At 52.1% G+C, this 19,188-nt stretch overlaps 1 protein-coding gene across 2 annotated transcripts in view; it reads left to right on the forward strand.

Annotated features, from left to right (window-relative positions):
* Positions 1 to 4,900: 4,900 nt before the first annotated feature.
* The window catches only part of CDH5 (cadherin 5), a 31,198-nt gene continuing 16,910 nt past the window's right edge, over positions 4,901 to 19,188 (forward strand). The window contains exons 1-2 of one of the 2 annotated variants that reach the window (XM_081120114.1): positions 4,901 to 5,023; positions 17,411 to 17,630. In XM_081120114.1, coding sequence (XP_080976240.1) covers positions 17,430 to 17,630 — 201 coding nt within the window. In that variant the 5' untranslated portion in view covers positions 4,901 to 5,023; positions 17,411 to 17,429. Of the gene's footprint in view, positions 5,024 to 14,624; positions 14,835 to 17,410; positions 17,631 to 19,188 lie in introns of those variants that run through there. The other variant, XM_081120113.1, reaches the window with a different exon arrangement.

A 19,188-nucleotide genomic window follows, 5' to 3' on the forward strand; every position in this document is an offset into this window, starting at 1 on the left:
GGGCACATGCCCAGGTTTCAGGCTCAATCCCCAGTAGGGGGTGTGCAGGAGGCAGCTGATTGATGATTCTCTCTCATCATTGATGTTTCTCTCTCTCTTTCTTCCTCTCTCTTCCTGTCTCTAAAATCAATAAAAACATTTTTTTAAAAATACCAACAGCATATTTCACAGATATAGAACAAATATTCCAAAAATTTATATGGAACCAAAAAAGACCCAGAATAGCTGCAGCAATCTTGAGAAAGAAGAACAAATACTGAATATCAAATACTGAATATCAAACTATATTACAAGGCCATTGTAATCAAAACAGACTGGTTCTGGCACAAGAGCAGGCATATAGATCAATGGAACAGAACAGAGCTCCAGAAACCAACCCATGCCATTATGTCAATTAATATTTGACAATGGAGGCAAGAGCATACAGTGAAGTAAAGACAGTCTCTTCAATAAATGGTGCTGGGAAAATTGGACAGGTACATGCAAAAAAATGAAACTAGACCACCAACTTACACCATACACAAGCATAAACTCAAAATGGATAAAAGACTTAAATGTAAGTCACCAAACCATAAAAATCCTAGAAGAAAACATAGGCAGTAAAATCTCAGACATCTCACATAGCAGTATTTTTGATGATAGATCTCCTATGGCAAGAGAAACAAAGGAAAAACTAAACAAATGGAACTACATCAAACTAAAAACCTTCTGCACAGCAAAAGAAACCACCAACAAAATGAAAATGGAACCCACTACATGGGAGAACATATTTGCCAATAATACACCTGATAAGGGGTTAATTTCCAAAATATATAAGGAACTCATACAACTCAACACCAGGAAAACAAACAATCTAAATTTAAAAATGGGCAAAGGGCCTGAATAGATACTTCTCCAAAGAGGACATAGAGATGGCCAAGAGACATGAAAAAATGCTCAAAGTCACTAATCATTAGAGAGATGCAAACTGAAACCAGCCCATGAGATGTCATCTCATACCTGTCAGAATGGCTCCATCAACAAATCCACAAACAAGTGCTGGCGAGGGTGTGGAGAAAAGAGAGCCCTAGTACACTGCTGGGGGGAATGCAAACTGGTGCAGCCACTGTGGAAAACAGTATGGAGTTTCCCCAAAAAATTTAAAAAAACAGAACTGTCTTATGACCCAGTGATCCCACTTCTGGGAATATATCCTAAGAAACCTGAAACACCAATCAGAAAGAACTTTTGCACCCCGATGTTCATAGCAGCGCAGTTTACAATAGCTAAGATCTGGAGACAGCCCAAGCGCCCATCAGTAGACGAGTGGATGAAAAGCTGCAGGTCATATACGCCATGGAATGTGGCTGTAAAAATGAAGGATCTCTTACCTTTTACAACAGCATGGATGGGCCTGGAGATTATTATGCCAAGCAAAATAAACTGGTCAGAGAAAAGTAAATATCACACGATCTCACTTATATGTGGAATCTAATGAACAAAATAAACTGACAATCAAAATAGGTCCAGAGACATGGAAGCATGGAACAGACTGACGAACCTTGGTGGGGAGGGGGGTAGAGGGGACGGGAAGAGATTAACCGAAGGACATGTATGTATACATGCACAACCCATGGACACAGACAATAGTGTGATGAAGGCCTGGGTTGGGACGGGGGTTGGGTGGAGGGGGCAAAAAGGGGGAGGGAATGGGGGACATCAGTAATACTGTCAACAATTTTTAAAAAATTTTTAAGCCACCTTTAAAAAAAAGGTCTCTACATGCAGACTAGTAGAGTCCATTCCAATAAGGATCTAGAAACTGTCAAGTGATGGTCTAGTTCTACGTCATCCTGGTCCTACATCTGAAGGTCAAGTGTCACAGAACTGGGATGACTGAAGGTCAGAGCCTGCATCTTCTGAAGTTAGTTCCCAGGATTCTCATACAAACATGCTGTTTATGTACAAGCTACATATTAGAGTCAGCATTTACAGAAACAACATCAAAAGAATAGTGGGTTAGGGTGCAATTCCCTCCCCACTGTTACAGACGCAGCAGGACAGGAGAGCTTGGTGGGTGAGGACATGGCCTCTGCAATGGGAGTCTGGTTGGTTCAGAATTTCTGTTCCACCACCACAAGCTCTCACCATGGTGAGCACTGAATTCCCAGTCTCAGTTTCCTCATCTGTGTAATGGGGATGACAATAGTGCCATCCGCCAGAGTTGTCCGGAGACTGAAAGAGGAGTTCCTGACGAGAGCTCAGTGCACCACCAGCACATGCAGACCGAGGTCCTCAACCATGAGTGCACAGACACTGCCTGAAAGCTATAAATAATAGGTCTCGGGGGTCAAGGGCCAGCCATTCTGACCTCACTGGCCTGGGGAGGGGCCCAGGAATCTGCATTTCAACACACACTCCCCAAGTGATTCTGAGGCAAATGGAGAAAAACCTGTTCAATAAATGCTTGTTCCAGCCCTGGCCAGGTAGCTCAGTTGGTTAGAGTGCCATCCTGATATGCCAAGATTGTGGATTCAATCTCTGATCAGGGCACATTCAAGAAACAACTAATGAATGCATAAATAAATGGAACAACAAATTAATGTTTCTCTCTCTCCCCTCCTCTCTTTATCTCAAATCAGTAAATAAAAATTTAAATAAATAAAATAAATAAATGCTTGTCATTACCATCATTTATTTTTCTTGTCTCACTTGATGCTCAGGACAGTTCTGAAAGTTTGATCTGGTAACCCACAGGTGCAAAAAGAGGCTCAGAGAGGTAAGTCAACGGCCCCAGGTCACACAGCCAGCAATGGGCCAGGGGAGGATCTGAACAGGGTCTGCCAACCCCTGAGGCCCCGCCTCTCCAAGCAGGATGTGCCAGGGCCTCCTCCCTGGGCAGCTTTTGTCTTGGAAGAGGCTGGGTGGGTGTCCCCAGGCCTCCCCACCACCCCCATTGTTTCTTCCTTCTCTAGCTGCTAATCAGGTCTTGCAGAGCATCCCGTTTCCTGTCAGCCTACCGGCTGCCTCCTTTGCTCCCGATGGCACTTCCTGGCCTTGTGCCTTCCTATTACTGCCTTTGCCTCCAGAAGGGTTGGAGCAGGGGGTGGACAGTGGCAGAAATTGGGCATGAGATCCTCAGGGGCACAAGCCTCCCTCCTGGGGCCTGGAATACCTCTTCATGGCGACCCTGTCCCCACCCCAGGGCCATAGGCTTGGATGGACATCCTTTGTTTACAACATGACAGGAACAGCGGGTTTCGGGGCAGTCAATCCCCCCACAGACTGGGAACACAAAGGGAATTGGCAGGTGATGCCAGGACAGACCCCGTCCCGGTCCGCCACCAGCACCAGGTCTGAGACCCAGCAGGAAATGGTGCCTGCCGTCTCTGTGGGCACGTACACCACAAAGGCAGGCAGCTGCCAGGGCAGGGGTGAGGGGCTGGAACACAGGGACAGAGAGCTGGCCTGGCTCCTCTGTAGTTGCCCCCACCTCTGGCAGGAGAAGGTAGAGTTAATCCTATCGAAGAAGGAAACACTGAGCTTTTTTGTTCATTCCACAAACAGTGGTCCAGTGTGCCACCTTGAGACAGTTCCTCTCCAGCAGGTCCAGGGCTGACCCAGCCAACACTCCCTGCTCTCACCTGGCTTCCCCGGCTTCCCTCCTTCTCCGACGGGCTCTCCTCACTAGGAGAGCTACAAATCCCAGAGGCCCAAGGCCTCCCTCCCTGTAAGCACATCCACTCCATGGCTTCAGGTACCAGCCATAAAGAAGCTCCCAGCTTCCAAACCTCATCTCCAGGCCACCTGTGCCCACCCATCCCCAACTGCCAATTTGACTCGCCACCTGGGTGTCTAAAGGCCATCTGAAACTCGACATGCCCAAAACAGAACTCTTTATCTCCTCCTCCCCAAAATGTATCCCCCTACGCCATGCCCCATCTCAAAACTAGTGTCCACTGACTGATCGAGTGCCTCTGGGCAAGGCCCTTTTCCTCTCAGCTCTCTGTCCAGCTGTGTAATGCAACCAGTTCGGGGACTTCCCAACCATTCATTCGTCCACGGAAAAACAGGGGCAACTATTCAAAGGACAGACTCCCATTGGGCAGCCTGGGAGATTCCAGTTGGCCTCGGTGGGGGCCCAGTGCCATAGTTTGTAAAAGCTCCTCGTATGAATTTCATATCAGTCTGCGACACACACCATCCCCATCACCCAGCTTCTTGGTTCTCACGAGCTCTGGTCTGGCCCCAGCTTCCCTATCTTCCAACCTGCAATTTTAATCTTGTTTTTCTCAACAGCTCTGTGGGGTTAAGTCTCTGATTATCCCCATTTTACAGATGAGGAAACTGAGGCTCAAGGGGACATGACTGGTCCTCAGTCACATCAGAAGCAGAACCAGGGCACTGAATTCCACCTATATTCCTAAACCCAAACAGCCCCCACAAGCCCAGGCTCACTCTCTGAGATGGAACCCGTGCCCAGCCCCACCACAGGGAAGCCGATGGGCCTTCCAGAGCCGAGAGCTGCTGTTTCCCTTCTCCCACCACCCCCCCACCCCAAATCCTGCAAAGTGTACCCTTCCCCCAGTGGGTCATGAGGTCACCTGGGAAAATCTGGCTCTGGGCCCAGGCAGACCCCGGCTGGATCTCAGTGTCCTAAGCTATAAAATGACACCTGCTTTGGGGTTACGAGGAGGAGAAGGAGCTTATGGCCCCAGATTTGAGGCCTGGAGTTGGGGTGCAAATTGAATGTCCCAGGTGGGTCCAGGGCTTGGTCTCCATGGAGACAGCCTGCCCGGGCCTTAGGGGGCCGCCCACTACAGGGCCTGCCTATCTGCAGCAAATCCAGCCCTCCCAAAGACACAATAACAGGAAACAGCCTGGGAGAAGTGGACCAGGGCCAGCTGGAAGTGGCCCCTTCAGGGTGGAAAACCTTCTGGGTGTGGTGCTACTCCATCAGTGGAGGTCGGCGGAGCTGCACAGCACGCAGCTGGGACAGACGGGCCAACTGACGGAACACAGACGCCTCTCAGCCTGCAGCTCGGTGAGTGAACTCTCCCCAGCCCAGATCCACCTCTCACGCATCGCCATGTGCCCAAGACAGGAGGGTTCTTGCCTGGCCCTCATCTGGAGGACGGTTGCTGTTGGGGTCCCAGGGAAGAGCCAGCCCTCGGGGCAGAGCAGAGCTGGGAGGTACACAAACTCTCGGGCATCCTCAGGGCTGAGGGAGGGGTAGGGGCTAGGCTCTCCCATAGGTCGACTCTCCCACTCGTTGTGACTCCCATGGGTGCTGCGCTCAAAGAGGGCAGGATGCTGCCTGAGATGCCCAGCACACACGGCCAGAGGACTGGCACCCAGGTCTAGGCTGCCCCTTGGTGCCCCTGCCCCCATGGGAGAGGATTAACCGGGGCCTGTCATCATGCCGTTACCCCAAGGCTCTGTGCTGGGACTGGGAGAGGAGCCCCGGAAGGGGAGCTCTGAGCCTCAGCCCCTCTGTCAGCCTGCATCCCCGTTTTCAGAAGAGATAAACTGAGGATCAGTTTCGGGTACCTGAGGCCCTGCCTGCGGAAGCCCTGCCCCACTCAGAGCTGTGGGAGCTGGGGTCAGGGAGGCCACCCACCCTTTCTCCCCTGACACCCAGATACCCATGGCCCTTATATTTTGGGGAAATCCCTCAAAAGGACTTGAAGGCAAGTAGTCAGGGTAAGAGCCCAGCCTGGAGACGGCCGTCCCAGGTGCAGATCCCAACTCTACCTTTTACTTCCTGAGTGACTTTGGGGAAATTACTCCACATTATCAAACCTCAGTCTGCCTGTCTGGACAATGGCGATGGGGTCTTTTTACAATTCACCGTGGGAACAAGATCCAATGCGTAGAAGGCTCTCAAACAATGGAGCTCGTTCTTTTCCTGCTACCGACCACCCCATGAGTGAGATATAGCCTGCCCGTTTCCCAGCAAAGGAAACTGAGATTCGGAGAAGTTAAGTAAGAGCTGGGGTGGGGGGATTCAAAACAGGATCTTGTGCCCTAAAGCCTGGGCTCTTGCTTCTCCGTGTCTCAACTTTCTCAACTATAAAACAAAGGAAGCGGGCTCTTCGTGAGTCAATTTAAGGAGGCGAAGTACACACCTGGCTCCAGGAGAGGCTCATAGTAGGGCATCTCCAAGAAATCACAGCTGAATTTATCTGTTACCCCAGAGCCGACCGTGGCTGTGAATGTTAGGAGAGTTTTGGCCCCTGAGGTCCGTCTGTCCCCAGCAGGTGAGAGGGAGGAGGTGGAAGCCAGAGGATCTCAACTCAGCTCTAGAGGGCAGCAGGTGATCTCCAGGGGCCCCGGGGGGTCAGGCAGCCCTGCCAATGCCTGCTTACTGTGGTGAGGGGTTAGGGGAGGCATCCACTGGCCTTGAAGGGGCTAAACTGCCCGCCCTGCAGTCTGGACCTGAGCAATTGTGTTGCTGAACAAGGGCCGGACATGGGGGCAGGAAGCTAGAGCTTATTTTCTCCCAAAGTTAGATGACTCACACAGCTCTGCTGCTAAATCGGCGACACAAGGTGGACACAGTGGCCACCAGCTTGGGAAAAATCCTGGGCCCCTTACCCATGTGGACCCATGCCTGCTACCTCTAACACTTTTTTGCACCCCCTCAGAGGCCCTGAAGCTACTAAAAGAATATCCATTTGACAGATGAGACCACAGAGGCTGCGAGAGGCTGAGTGGTCAGTCCAAGGTTACAGGATGAGGTGAAAGCAGGATATGAGTGAGCCCAGTTCCTTCTGACCCCACAGTCAAGCTTGGAGAGGGGAGAAGTCGGGAGGATAGCACCTGACAGTTCAAGCCATAGAAGCAGGCACCAGGATGAGCCCGGGGCCCAATAACCCTAGGGAAGGAATGTTCTAGGAGACAAGCCCTGCCCTGAGGAGCTTGGCTTCTGGCTGGAGAGATACTTAAAAGCCCATCCTAACCAGGTCCAAGATGATGCTGGGTGGAGAAATCATAGAAGGCTTCCTGGAGGAAGAGCAGGAGCCCCATAGGATACTGGCAGGTCTTAGGTCCACAATCTGATCTTCAATCTTATCTCTCTGGGGCAGGGAACGAACCCAAACGTCCCTAAATTCATTCAGGGACCTCCAGATTGCCTGCGAGGGGCCACAGTATAACAGTGAGATCCCGGCAGGTGTAGATAGTAGGAGGAGGAGGCATCAGGCCAGGCAGGCGGTGAGTGCGATTTCCTTCTGGAGAGCGATTTCCTTCTAGACTTGGGGTGAAACCAGGAAATGAGGTCAGGTGTGAGTCAGCCAGTTGAGTCCAAAACCTCCAGGCGGGAGGGAGTAGATGAGGGTCGAGACATTTACTGAGCACCTACTGTATACCGGGCTTCCAACCCATGATTTCATTTAATGCTCCTAACTAGGGAGGCAGCTATCATTGATGAAGCAGCTAGAGCTCAGAAAGGGTAAGGGATGGGCCTAAGGCCACACAGCTCATGAGTGACTGGGCAGGCTCAAACAAGCTCACTCATTCTGTTGGCCCCACTGACTGCCTCAGAGCCCGTCAAAGTCAGGAAGCCCAGAGGAGGCTAGTAAAGGCCCTGTAGGGTGGGTGGTCTCTCCCTGAAGCTTGGAGATGCCCCATTAGGAGACAGGGCCATAGACTGGATGATCCCGGAGCCCAGAGACCCCAGCACAAACTTGTTTCAAATCGCACACTAGTTCTGATGAATGAGTAGAATCTACTTCAAAGATTGTATTGAGGGCTCAAGGGCTGAGTTCAGGTTCAGTGGGAATGAACGCTGTGGTTGATTAGTGATGTCTACCGAGGGTTTGGGAACGGATGAGTGGCAACCCATGAGCTCTGTTTTGCCAGGCCCACTGTAAGAGGCCCCTGCACAGTGGCGGGTAGGTATTCATTAGGGACCATAAGAAGAATAATCTTAATGTCCTCAAAGGATCAAAGTCTTAAAGTTGGTGTGTCTGACATCATCATGGGCCATCAGAGAGGCTATTTGGGGACAGGGAGGAGCTTCTTTGAGTTACAGCTACTATTGCAGGCTGGCTCTGACCACCCAAGGCGTCTGCAAATATGCAGATTTGTCTTGAATCCTGAGTGGGGAAGGATGCAGTCACAAGAACAGAACTGACGGCTGAGGCAGGATGGCAGGCAGCAGTGGGGACACTAACACGTCAAGGTCCGGGAAGGCCCTGAGTTCATGCAGCTGGAGGTTAGATGAAATGGAGACAGGCCCAGACCTGCCTGGACAGAGACATTTGGCTGTGCTACGGACAGGAGTTGATCAGAAGGCCTCACAGAGGAAGCGCCCTGGGGCTTGAAAAGAAGGATGGCATTCACTCAGGGGACACAGCAAGGAAGGGCATTCAGGAAGAGGGAATAGCCTATGCAAAAATCCTGCTGGAGAGAGGAACAGCACTGTGAGTTCCAGAAATGTCTTGTTCTCCTCATGGTGGGAAGGGGCAGGGAGGTGGGGAAGAGGAGAGCCAGAGAGGTGGGCAGGGGACACGCCTCCTGCTGGGCCTTGAACCCTGGCTCAGGAGCTAGATTCATCCTGCAGGGGTTGGGGAGCCAGGAAGAGGGGTCAGCAGGGAGAGCGGTCAGCAGGGGAGCAGTGTGGTCAGTGTGGTCAGCTCTCAGCAGAGTAGAATCCCGAGGGGAGGGGATCAGGTCTGGGACCCAGAGGGGCAGGTCCCTGGGCTGAACTGAGCCATAAACCAGGAGAAATCCCCGGGGGCCAGCTCATAGCTGCCCAGTCACACCCCCACACACCCCATCCTCAAGACTCCCAGGGCCTCACCCTGCATCCTCCCAGTGTGTGTGGTTGCCAACGCCCAGCTATAAATGCTGAGGCTTGAGCAAACCATTTGAGAGTCTCTGAAGGAGTTTGGGGATCCCTGGCTCCAACCTCTACCCTGGACAGATGTTGTGGGGTGGGACGGTGGCGGGAAGAATTGCCCACAGCCACACAGGGAGTGTGGGGCCAGCAAGTCCCCTCCCAAAGATATACCTCGTGCATGCTCTGGGCCAGCCCCTCATCCCTGACCCCAGGCCTCTGGGCTAGAGCCCAGAGTCTGCAGGAGGCTGTGCTGGGACTAAGTGTCCAGTCCCTCCCCAATCTGGGGCTTTGCCTGGGGCTGGGCTCAGCTGCCAGGTCTTGTCCCAGCTGACACTGGGTGTGCTGAGTGGGAACAGAGGGGTGAGACCCAGAGCAAAGGCTCTTCAGGAGTTGGTGTGGGCAGATTCCTGGAGACAGGGATGTGTACTTGTGTGGTACTTGAGGGTGTGGTGTATCCATGAGGCCCGAGGATGTCATATGTGTATCCCCAACCTAAAGGCTCCCTCCACGCCACCCTCAAGGGCCCTTGGCCTACTCAATAACCGTCCAAAGCCCAGACTGAGCCCCTGGAACCTCAGGCTTGAGCAGGGCCCTGGTCAGGTCAAGGAGCAGGGGTCTGCCCAATGGTCAGGGGCAGGGCCAAGCCAGGGGTATCTGCCAGGCTGCCCCTCTGAGTGGACCCCAGCTGGATCCAGGCTTCCTAGGGTTGATTTAGCTACAAATGGAGCAGCTCCAGCCTCTCCCTCCCCTCCCTTTGTGCCCTGTGACCCCTTTTATTTTGTTTTCATTTTGTTTTTTTGTTAATCTTACCCGAGGATATTTTTCCATTGATTTTTAAAGACAGTGGAAGGGAGGGAGAGAGAGAAAGGGAGAGACAGAGAAACACCGATGTGAGAGACACACATCGATTCGTTGCCTCCCGCACGAACCCCAACCCAGGTATGTGCCCTTGAACAGGGATCCAACCTGTAACCCTTCAGTGCGCGGGCCTACGCTCTAACCACTGAGCCACACTGGCCAGGGCCTAGTCCCTCCTTTTAAAGGGCATAGAGCTAAGTAGATTTCATGGCCCCTTCAAGGCTAAACCCCAGCAACATATGGGAGCCACAAAGAGGGGTGCAGGGAGCCCCCTCACAGCTCCCTGCACCCCTCCATCAAAGCACGCATCACAACTTGAAACTACATTTTTTATCAAATGGTAGCATCCCTCTCTCCCCCACTGGAAGGCAGCCTGTGTTCGCTCCCCATGTGTAGTTCAGTGCCTGCCACATAGTTGGTGCTCGATAAATGTTTGTTGAGTGGTTGTGTAACCCCAAGGCCCTAGAGAGGGCTTCAGAGACGTGGTAATGTGTGACCTAAATCCAGGCAGAGGAGAGAGAATGGTGAAGTGCAAAGGCCAGGAGGATGTGACCAAGTCTGGTGGGTGTTAACATCCTACTGACTGGAACTCCTCTTGGAGGCTCACCCAGACAGAGAACTGGAGAGAAGCGGACAGAGGCACAGGACCCCCACTTGGCTCGGCCTTGAGAGCCACCCCGTAGTCCTCAGGCCCAGCCCAGGCATCTAGGTTTTAACCTCAGTGGTCCCACTCACTGTGGATATAGACCCAGACCCAGGGGTTCACCAGAGCCCCAACCTGCCATCCAGGCTCCTCTGGCCCTCTCCTGGGCTCCATGCTCACGCACCAGGGGCCTTGGGCCACACTTCGTTCTCTCCTTTTGGGCCCTCCAGACCTTCCCAGACTGACCAAGGACACAGAGGGCCTGCTCTCATTCACAAGTCCACTTGGAGCTGCCCCCAAAAGTCTCTAACAGGGCTCCAGGGGTAGGCATTGTCCCACATCCTAGGTGACAGGGACTCGGGCAAGCACCTGGCCTCTGCTGCCCAGCACATCCTCTCTCCCCTCAAGGCAGTTGTTGGGTAAGTTCCCAGGGCTGCTCTGCTAGGAATTTCTGAGCATGGAAATCACTTCCAGCATCTTCTGCCCCTCTGCATATCTGTCATAACCAGATCCACTCGACCGCAGCCTGTTCTCTCTGAAAACTTTGAGAGCAACCAAGAGACGTGCCTCCTATTTGTGGCGAGATAAAGGGTTGAAATAAATCCGACCTCAGCTGTGGTCCTGCTGGCACCTCCAGAGGTGCGGCCCTGAAAATTCTGCCTCCAGCTGTGGGTACAGACAATCCTGCCACCTGACTTCCTCTCTCTCAGCAGGAGAAGGAGGAACAATCCTTGGTAAAACCCTTCCCCTGGGCAGCCTTTCTGATGGCCAAATTTCTAACTTAAAAGGCAAAAGACCCAAATAAACATGGCTTTTCCGATGGAAAAGTTCCTCAGATCCAACTGAGATTAGGTGTAGGAGCCCGGGATTTAGAAAAAGATCTGGGTGAGGGCTCCAGATCTGCTGTTTCTGAGTTATTTGCCCTCAGCCTCAGTTTCTTCCTCTGTAAAATGGGGCTGATAATTCCTACCTCCTGGGGATAGTGTGAAAACTGAATGAGAGCCCAGCGAGGAGAACAGTTTATTATTATTACTGTATGACTGTCACCGTGGGAGAAGGAGGTCATGGAAAAAGCACTATGTGGGGTGAAAGGCAGCCTAAATTCAAATCCTGGCTCTGCCTCTTGCTGCTGTGTGACCCAGGAGGACTCACTCCACCTCTCTGAGCCTCACCTGCAAAATGGGATTACTTACGACTACATCATGGTTTGACCCCATGCCACTAAGGAGGTGCTCAGGAATGTCAGCCCCCCTCCACCGCCCAGGCAAGGAAGGGCTGTTGTGGGATGGCACTCAAGGGTCCAGCGTGGGGGATGGAGAAGGCCCCCACCTCCAAGGTCCTGCCTCCTCGCTAGCTGCTCACTAACAAGAGAGCTAAGCACACAGACCATCCCCTGCCCACCCCAGCAAGTGACACACTGGTGATGTGGGGCAACTCTGCGGGGACAGTGCCAGTCCTGCGTGCCAAGGGAGTTCTCTCCAGGGCTCACATTCAGGCCTTCACTGGACATAGGTGGAATCTAAGGGACTTTTCCGTACATTCAGAGAGTACTTTGTACGTGAAGCCAGCCAAAGCCCACTGAGGGATTCATGTCCCCTGTGAGCCATGTGGCCGTGGCCATGGCCATGGCCGTGGCCTGTGACTAGTGGCCTCTGCTTTACTTAAGTCCTGTGTGGTTATTTGTTTGTTTGGCTGATGGCTGCTGTCAGCCCTGGGACCACGAGCCCATCCACACAGGCCCCAGCAAAGAGAAAGCTCTGCTCCCCTTCACTGCGTCAGATAGGGTCCTGGCAGGTAACAGTATTGTCCCCAGGGGTCAAATTAAGAGACTCTGTGAAGGGATCAAATTAAGAGACTCTACTTATAGAGCTGGGCAGTTGGCTACGGGAACAAGGAGGATACTGAGGCACACGGAGACCAGCAACAGTGAGAGCTGTTACTGCCCAGGGCCAAAGACACAGGTGACGTGTCTTGCGTGCAGGCATGTGGTGAAAAGGCCGAGCAGCTGAGGTTCTGTGGACCGCGGAGCCTATGGTCACAACCGTCACCCTGCACTGTGTGAGCCCAAGGAGGCAAGATCCACGTATGACGTGCAGCTGGGCCTTGGGGAGCAGGAAGGATGTAGTGGGGCCAGATGGAGAGATCTTCTGCAGGAAGGAGAGGAAGCGAGATCTGAGCCACTCTGTGGGGCCTGGACATCAACCTGTGACAGCCCCGAGCAGTGCTGCCACGGGCAAGACCCAGGGATGCACAGGGCTCTGAGGCAAGGACCAAGAACGGTCCCAAAAGGAGGACATTTGGGCTTAACTCTGAAGGACAAGTTCACCAGACAGAGGAAGAGGGAAACGCAGGGGCACCTGTCGTGGGCACTTCCCTTCTCCAGCCACCTCCTCTCCTAACTGTGTCAGCCTCACAGGTTAACTGCCACCCACACACCCAACCCTCTGCCTGCTGCCCCGGCCCTGCTTCCTCCCCCCCCCCCCCCCCCCCCATTCCCAGGCTGATCTCCAGCAGTCGCTGGCCATGGCCGCACAGACATTTCCTAGGCAACCCCAACCTGACACAGGTCACACAGACAGTTTTGGTTTCCTCCTCTCCAAATGTGCCACCATCCCAGTCTCCCGAATCTCAGTGAAGGCCCTGCCGTCCCCCTGGCTGCTGGGGCCAAAAACTGGGAGTGTCCTTGATTCCTTTCCATCCCTCACCCCCCACAACCCCTTCAACAGTGAGCCCTGCTAACTCTACCTCAAAACCGTATCCAGCGGCCATACCCTCCTAAACCTGGAGTGGGAATCATCTACTGTCACCTGGTTGACAGTGACTGCCTCCCCCTGATCTCCCCTCGCCCAGCCAGTCCCCTCCCCATGGCCAACTACACAACCCAACTGCATTAGTTTTCTAAAGCTGCCATAACACACCGCCCCAAACGCGGTGGCTTGGAACAACACATATTTACTTACTTGTTGACTTAGAGCCCTGGAGAGCAGAAGTCTGAAGGGGTCTCGGTGGGCTAAAGTCAGGGCTGCGTTGCTTCCGGCAGCTGCAGGAGAGAATCCATCCCTTGCCCTTTCCCGTGTCTAGAGGCGCCCACACTGCTAGAGGTCCCACGGCATTCCAACCTCTGTTTCTGTGGTCACATCTCTTTTACCTGAGTCTTTCCCCCTACCTTCACCAGTCTACCCACGCAATCCAGGGTAATCTCTCTATCTCAAGATCCTTAACTTAATCGTGTCCGCTGAAAGCCCTTTCGTGAGGTATAGGTTCCAGGGATGAGGGTGTGGACATCTTTGGTGGGGGGCCATCATTCGGCCTGCCTCATCGACCTGGCCACCTCCTCCCGCACCCCACTCTCCCCCATTGTTCATGTCAATCTGACCCAGGGACCTTCTTTTGGTTCTTCAAACACACTAACCACTTTTCTGCCTCAGGGTCTTTGCACTTGCTGGTCCTTCTGCCTAGAATGTCCTTCCTTCCCCTGCATTCCTGGGGCTGACACTCAGATGTTGGCTTAAGTGTCATCTATCTGAGAACCCTTCCCTGGCCTCTCCGCTCAGCCAACTGCCCCCTCTGTTGCATCCTTCATTATAACCCCCTGGCACCTCTCAGCCTCACTTAGCTATTTTCCTGGTGTTCCCACTACAGTGTTTACTCTCAGAGGGTGGAACCTGTCTTGCTCACTGCTGTACCCCATGGGGCCCAGCATATAATAGGCGCTCAATACCCATCAAGGCTTGCACCCTGTCCTGCTCAGAGGCCTGAAAACTCTCCGTTTCTCAGTTTCAATTTTGTTTGTTTTACTTTCTTTTTCAAGTCATTTTCTCACTCGAGGGAGGAAGAAAGGACCAAGACTTGTAGTTTCTTTCTAAGCAAAGAAGGAAATGACCCATCAAACCTGGGTCCAGAGAGGCTGGGACAGGGGTCATGCCTGCTGCTTCCCCTGAGTCAGGACCAGCTTCCTGGTCAGGGCTCCCAACTTTCCCACACCTCTGTTCACTGCCTACCTGTTGCCTGGAAGGGCTGCCCTTTCTAAATCCTACATCAAAGGGCACCAGATCTCTCCCAAGACAACCACCTGATTTGTGACTTAGAAATGTGAGATGCAGAGCCAGGAGGGCCTCCCCCTGGGCACATGGCACTTGTACTCTGGGGCCTGCTCTGCCCTACCCCAGCCCTAGCAGGACACTTCCTCATAGGCCAGTAGCAGAGGCCATTGGGTGGGGGCTTTGAATGCTAAGGTCAGCAGTCCAAGAGGCCAGGCTGGCCCAGAGCAGATAACCTCAGCCCTCGCGGAGGCCAGCCTGGCGCCAGTGTCTCAGAGGAAATGTTACTAGAGTTTGAAGATCTCCTGGGATGTGCAGAGTCCAGCCTCTCCCCTAGGCCGGGACAGGGGACAGCTGTGGAGGAGGCCTCCTATCCAGAACCCGGAGAGTCCTCGACTCTCCAGACAGGAGCCCTGGTCCCACTGCCACCCACCCGCCTTCTTCCCCTGAACCATCCCAGAGGCTGCAGGTGAGTGACACAGGGACCCAGCAGGGGATGACTGAGGGAGTCAGGGCTGAGAGGGCACAGTGATGACCAAAGTCAGAGCCTCCACTCACCATGGGGTAGTAGGGAAGTCCCTCTTCCTGGAATTCTGGGTCCCCACCAATGGGTGACCCCCAGATCCCAGCCTAGGCTGATCTGAGGGCTACCTTCAAGGGCACGCACTGGGCAAAGGTGGGGGCCCTGCCCTTAAAAGGCCCCCGAGCTTAGTTTCACGTTCTTCTGTCTTAGTCCTGAAATTCTTAATAACTTTTGAACATACTTAAATTTTGTACTGGGCCCTGAAAATAATGAAGCCAGTTTTGTGAGCCCAGACTCTCAACCCCCCACCCGCCTCACCCTTGCTCATGTGACTGCTCCTAAGCTAATCACCCACGGTGAGTTCTGGGGTGAGGCCTGACCCGCTGGGTTAAGACATTTGTGTTTCCTAAGAGCCTTCGAAGACAGATCAAAGCAGTGCTGCCACAGGGGCTCTCGGGCTGGCCAGGGGACGTGTTGATTTAGAGGAACCTTAAAATCAAATATCACAGCAGCTGCTGGGACAAGCGGGAGCGGTAGGTTTCCGTCAAGATAATGAAGTAGGTAAACGCAGTGCACGCAGCCTCCCACAACCGCATCAAAATTGCTACTAAACTACAGAGCCACCACCATTCAGAACCACCTGAAACCTAGAGAAGAGAAGTCCTTTAACAAAGGATGTAAAGAAGAAGCCGCATCAGACTGGTAGGAGGCAGAGAGGCAGAAGGGCTGGGCCCACACCCACATGTGGTGGCTAAAAATCAAGAGGGATGTCTCGGCAACAGAGGTACCCCCGGAGGAGCAAGGGGTCCCAGTGCCAGGAAGAGAAGTCCCCATAACTTCTGGCTGTGAAAACCAGAGGGGATTATGTCTGAGTGAGACAGAGGCCTGTGGGAGTCCCAGCTACTCCTCTTTTTTTAATTGAATTTATTGGGGTGACATTGGTTAATAAAACCATACAGATTTCAAGTGTACAACTCAATAAAACATCTCTGCTTACTGTACCGTGTGCTCACCACCCATAGTCAGGTCTCTTTCTGTCCCCATCTATCCTCTCTTTGCCTATTTCCAACCCCCCCTTCCCCTCTGGCTGTCGTCATACTGTGGTCCATGTCTATGTCATATATATATATATATATATACTTTTTTTTTTTTTTTTTGCTTAACCCCTTCACCTTTTTTCATGCAGCCTCCCAATTCCCTCCCCTAGGGTAGCAATACTTATACCAGATAAAACAGACTTTAAAACAAAGGCTATAACAAGAGACAAAGAAGGACCCAGCAATTCCACTTCTGGGTATTTATTCAAAGAAACCCAAAATCCAAAAGACATATGCACGCCCATGTTCATTGCAGCATTATTTACAATAGCCAAGCTATGGAAGCAACCTAGGTGTCCATCGATAGATGAGTGGATAAAGAAGTGGTGCCTATATGCAATGAAATATGGCTCAGCTGTAAAAAAGAATGAAACCTTGCCATCGGCAACAACATGGATGGGCCCAGAGGGTACTGTGCCCAGTGAAACGAGTCAGACAGGGAAGGACAAATGCTATATGATTTCACTTATGTGGGGAATCTAAAAAAATAAACAAGCAGGCAGAACAGAAACAGACTGATAGATACAGAGAATATTTTGACAGTTGACAGATGAGATGGGGGTTGCTGGAGGATGGGTAAAAAAAGGGAAGGGATTAAGAAGTATAAATTGGTAGTTACAGAGTAGTCTTGGGGATATAAAGCAGCACACAGGGAACATAGCTGATAATATTATAATAACCATCTGTGTGGTGTCAGATGGATGCTAGTTTTATCAGGGTGACCGCTTCATAAGTTATATAGATGTCTAATCACTGGGTTGTATACCTGAAACTAATATAACATTGTATGTCAACTGTTCATTGAAAAATAAATAAAAAAGAGAGCAGTAGGAAAAAGCATGAACTTTCAGGTGAGACAGACTTGGTTCAATCCTGACTGCTGCTTACAGTCTGAGTGGTCTCAGCAATGTTACTAAACCTCTCTGTTTCCCAGCTCATCCATAAATGAGGGTCACCATGACACCCACCTCAGGGGTTATTGGGAGGGTTAAATGAGATAATACAAGGTGCTTGGTAGAGCGTCAGGCAAATGCTAAGTGCTAGATAATGTTTGCTGGGTTCCATTGTTGGCCCCACTGCTTGCTCCAACGTGAACTTAACTTCTTTGTATGTTGGTTTTCTCGGGCGTAAAGTGAGGTTATCTGGGTGCCCACTGCACAGGGCTTTGGGAGCAACCATCAGCATCACCATCTCCTCCAGAAAGCCCTCCTCCGGGCCTGCCTGTCGCCTGTGCTTGCTTCCACACTAGCATGTGTGACACTGAAATAAGAAGGGTCTGCCTTCCCCTCCCAGGCTTGGAGCTCTCTGGGGCAGGAACAGAGTCGGCAGAGGGTGAAAGATGAGGAGTGAACAGACAGGGGAGCTCTGTTCACTCACTGAGATAGTAACCGATACGCCCTGATGGTGCCTCCCCTCTTTCCCCAGATCTGTGCATCCTGGGAAGATGCATCTGCCCCTGATACTGCTGGCCACGGCGGGCACCTGTCTGGGCCTGCTGATGGCAGCTGCCACAGGCGATAACCCTGCCCAGCTGGACACGCCCAGCATGCTGTCCACCCACCGGCGCCAGAAGAGGCACTGGATTTGGAACGAGATGCACATTGACGAAGAGAAAAACAACTCGCTGCCCCATCACGTGGGCAAGGTAAGGCTCAGGCCCACGGCGGCAGAAGCCCACCGTGCCGCTGGTGGTGGCGGTAAAGATGGTGGTAGTTGTCGGGGCGGGGGTGACAGTTGTGAGGGCAACGGTGCTGGTGGTAGAGGTGATGGGCCGGTAGATGTTGTGGTGGTGGCGGGTGATAATGAAGGGGAGACGATGCGGCCATAATGGTGGCGACGACAGTGGTGGTGATGACGGTGATGGTACAGAGGAAGGTGGTCGTGGTGGTAGTGATCCTGGTAATGGTGATAATGGTGATGAGGAGGGGGAGTGGGTGGTAGTGGTGATGGTGATCGTGGAGGTGACGGTGGCAGTGGTGCGGTGGTGTTGATAGAAAGGGAAAGTCGGTGGTGGTCGTGGTGACCATGACATTGATGATGGGAGTGGTGATGTTGTTAGTGATGTGGCTGTGGTAGATATGATGGTGAACATTATGGTTTATTCTCTCCCAGACCTTGGTCTGTGGACCAAATATCATTGGTGGAAGGGCCACCCCATTCAAAGGCTGGGAAGACCAGTTCAGGGCTTAGGGCAGAAGCAGCCAAGCCTCCCATAAAGTTTTCCCATCTGAGAGGTCTGGAAAACCTGAGCAGCCTTCTACCAAACTGTGCTGGTGGTAAAGTTAATGGTCCAGGCCATAGTTTGCCAACCCTGGTCTAGGCCTTTGAACTTCCTCAAAAAACACTTTCTCTCAGGCGACCCCTCCCTAGTTTTCTGTCACCCTACACAACACTCCAGCTTCTAGAATACCCACAAGGTACCTGACACCAGCCTGCCCTCTAGGGCTGCTACCCCCACTTCCTTTCTCTTTAAATTGTGTTCATCCCCAGTCACCTTCCTAGGGTTCAGAGTGAAGACTGAACTGTCTTACTGTGTGTCACATCGTTATTGATGTGAAGACCAACCATTCTAATTCAAAAGAATAGCTCTAGTGGTAGAATTTCACACACAGTGACAGGTAGATGCACTGGGTATTTTGAGAGTTTTCAGCGAGGAAAAAATATTTCTTTCAAGTGCGTAAAATCTCACCATGTCCGTTTCTTGGAATCTAAACATGGTTGGCTACAGAAATAAGAGATCAAGGCGCTGACAAGAAGATGTATGGTGCCACACATGGGGCAAGGCTCTGTGGAGAGACCACAGTGGGCAAAGATAACATGGTCCCCATCCTGGTGCAGCTTGTGGTCTAAAATAGGGGCTGGCAGAACTGGCCCACCACCTAAGTTTGTAAACACAGATTTATTGGGACAGACACATCCACGATTTACACATTGCCGTGGTTGCTTTCATGCTACGATGGCATATTTGAGTAGTTGTGACAAAGACCATGTGACCTACAAAGTTGAAAATATTTACTATCTGGCTTTTACAGAAACAGTTTGCCCAGCCTAGTCTAGAAGGATAGCAGACATTAGACAAAGAACCCCGCAGACAGCAGTGATGGAGGAGCCCTGTGGTTACAGAGAAACAGACTGGAGAGGACCCTTGGTGGAGGGGGGTCCAGCCTGGCCTCACATCAGATATGCCACAGCAGCTGGCAGAA

Source organism: Miniopterus schreibersii (assembly GCF_964146895.1).
Source record: "Miniopterus schreibersii genome assembly, chromosome: 18".
Lineage (NCBI taxonomy): Eukaryota > Metazoa > Chordata > Mammalia > Chiroptera > Miniopteridae > Miniopterus > Miniopterus schreibersii.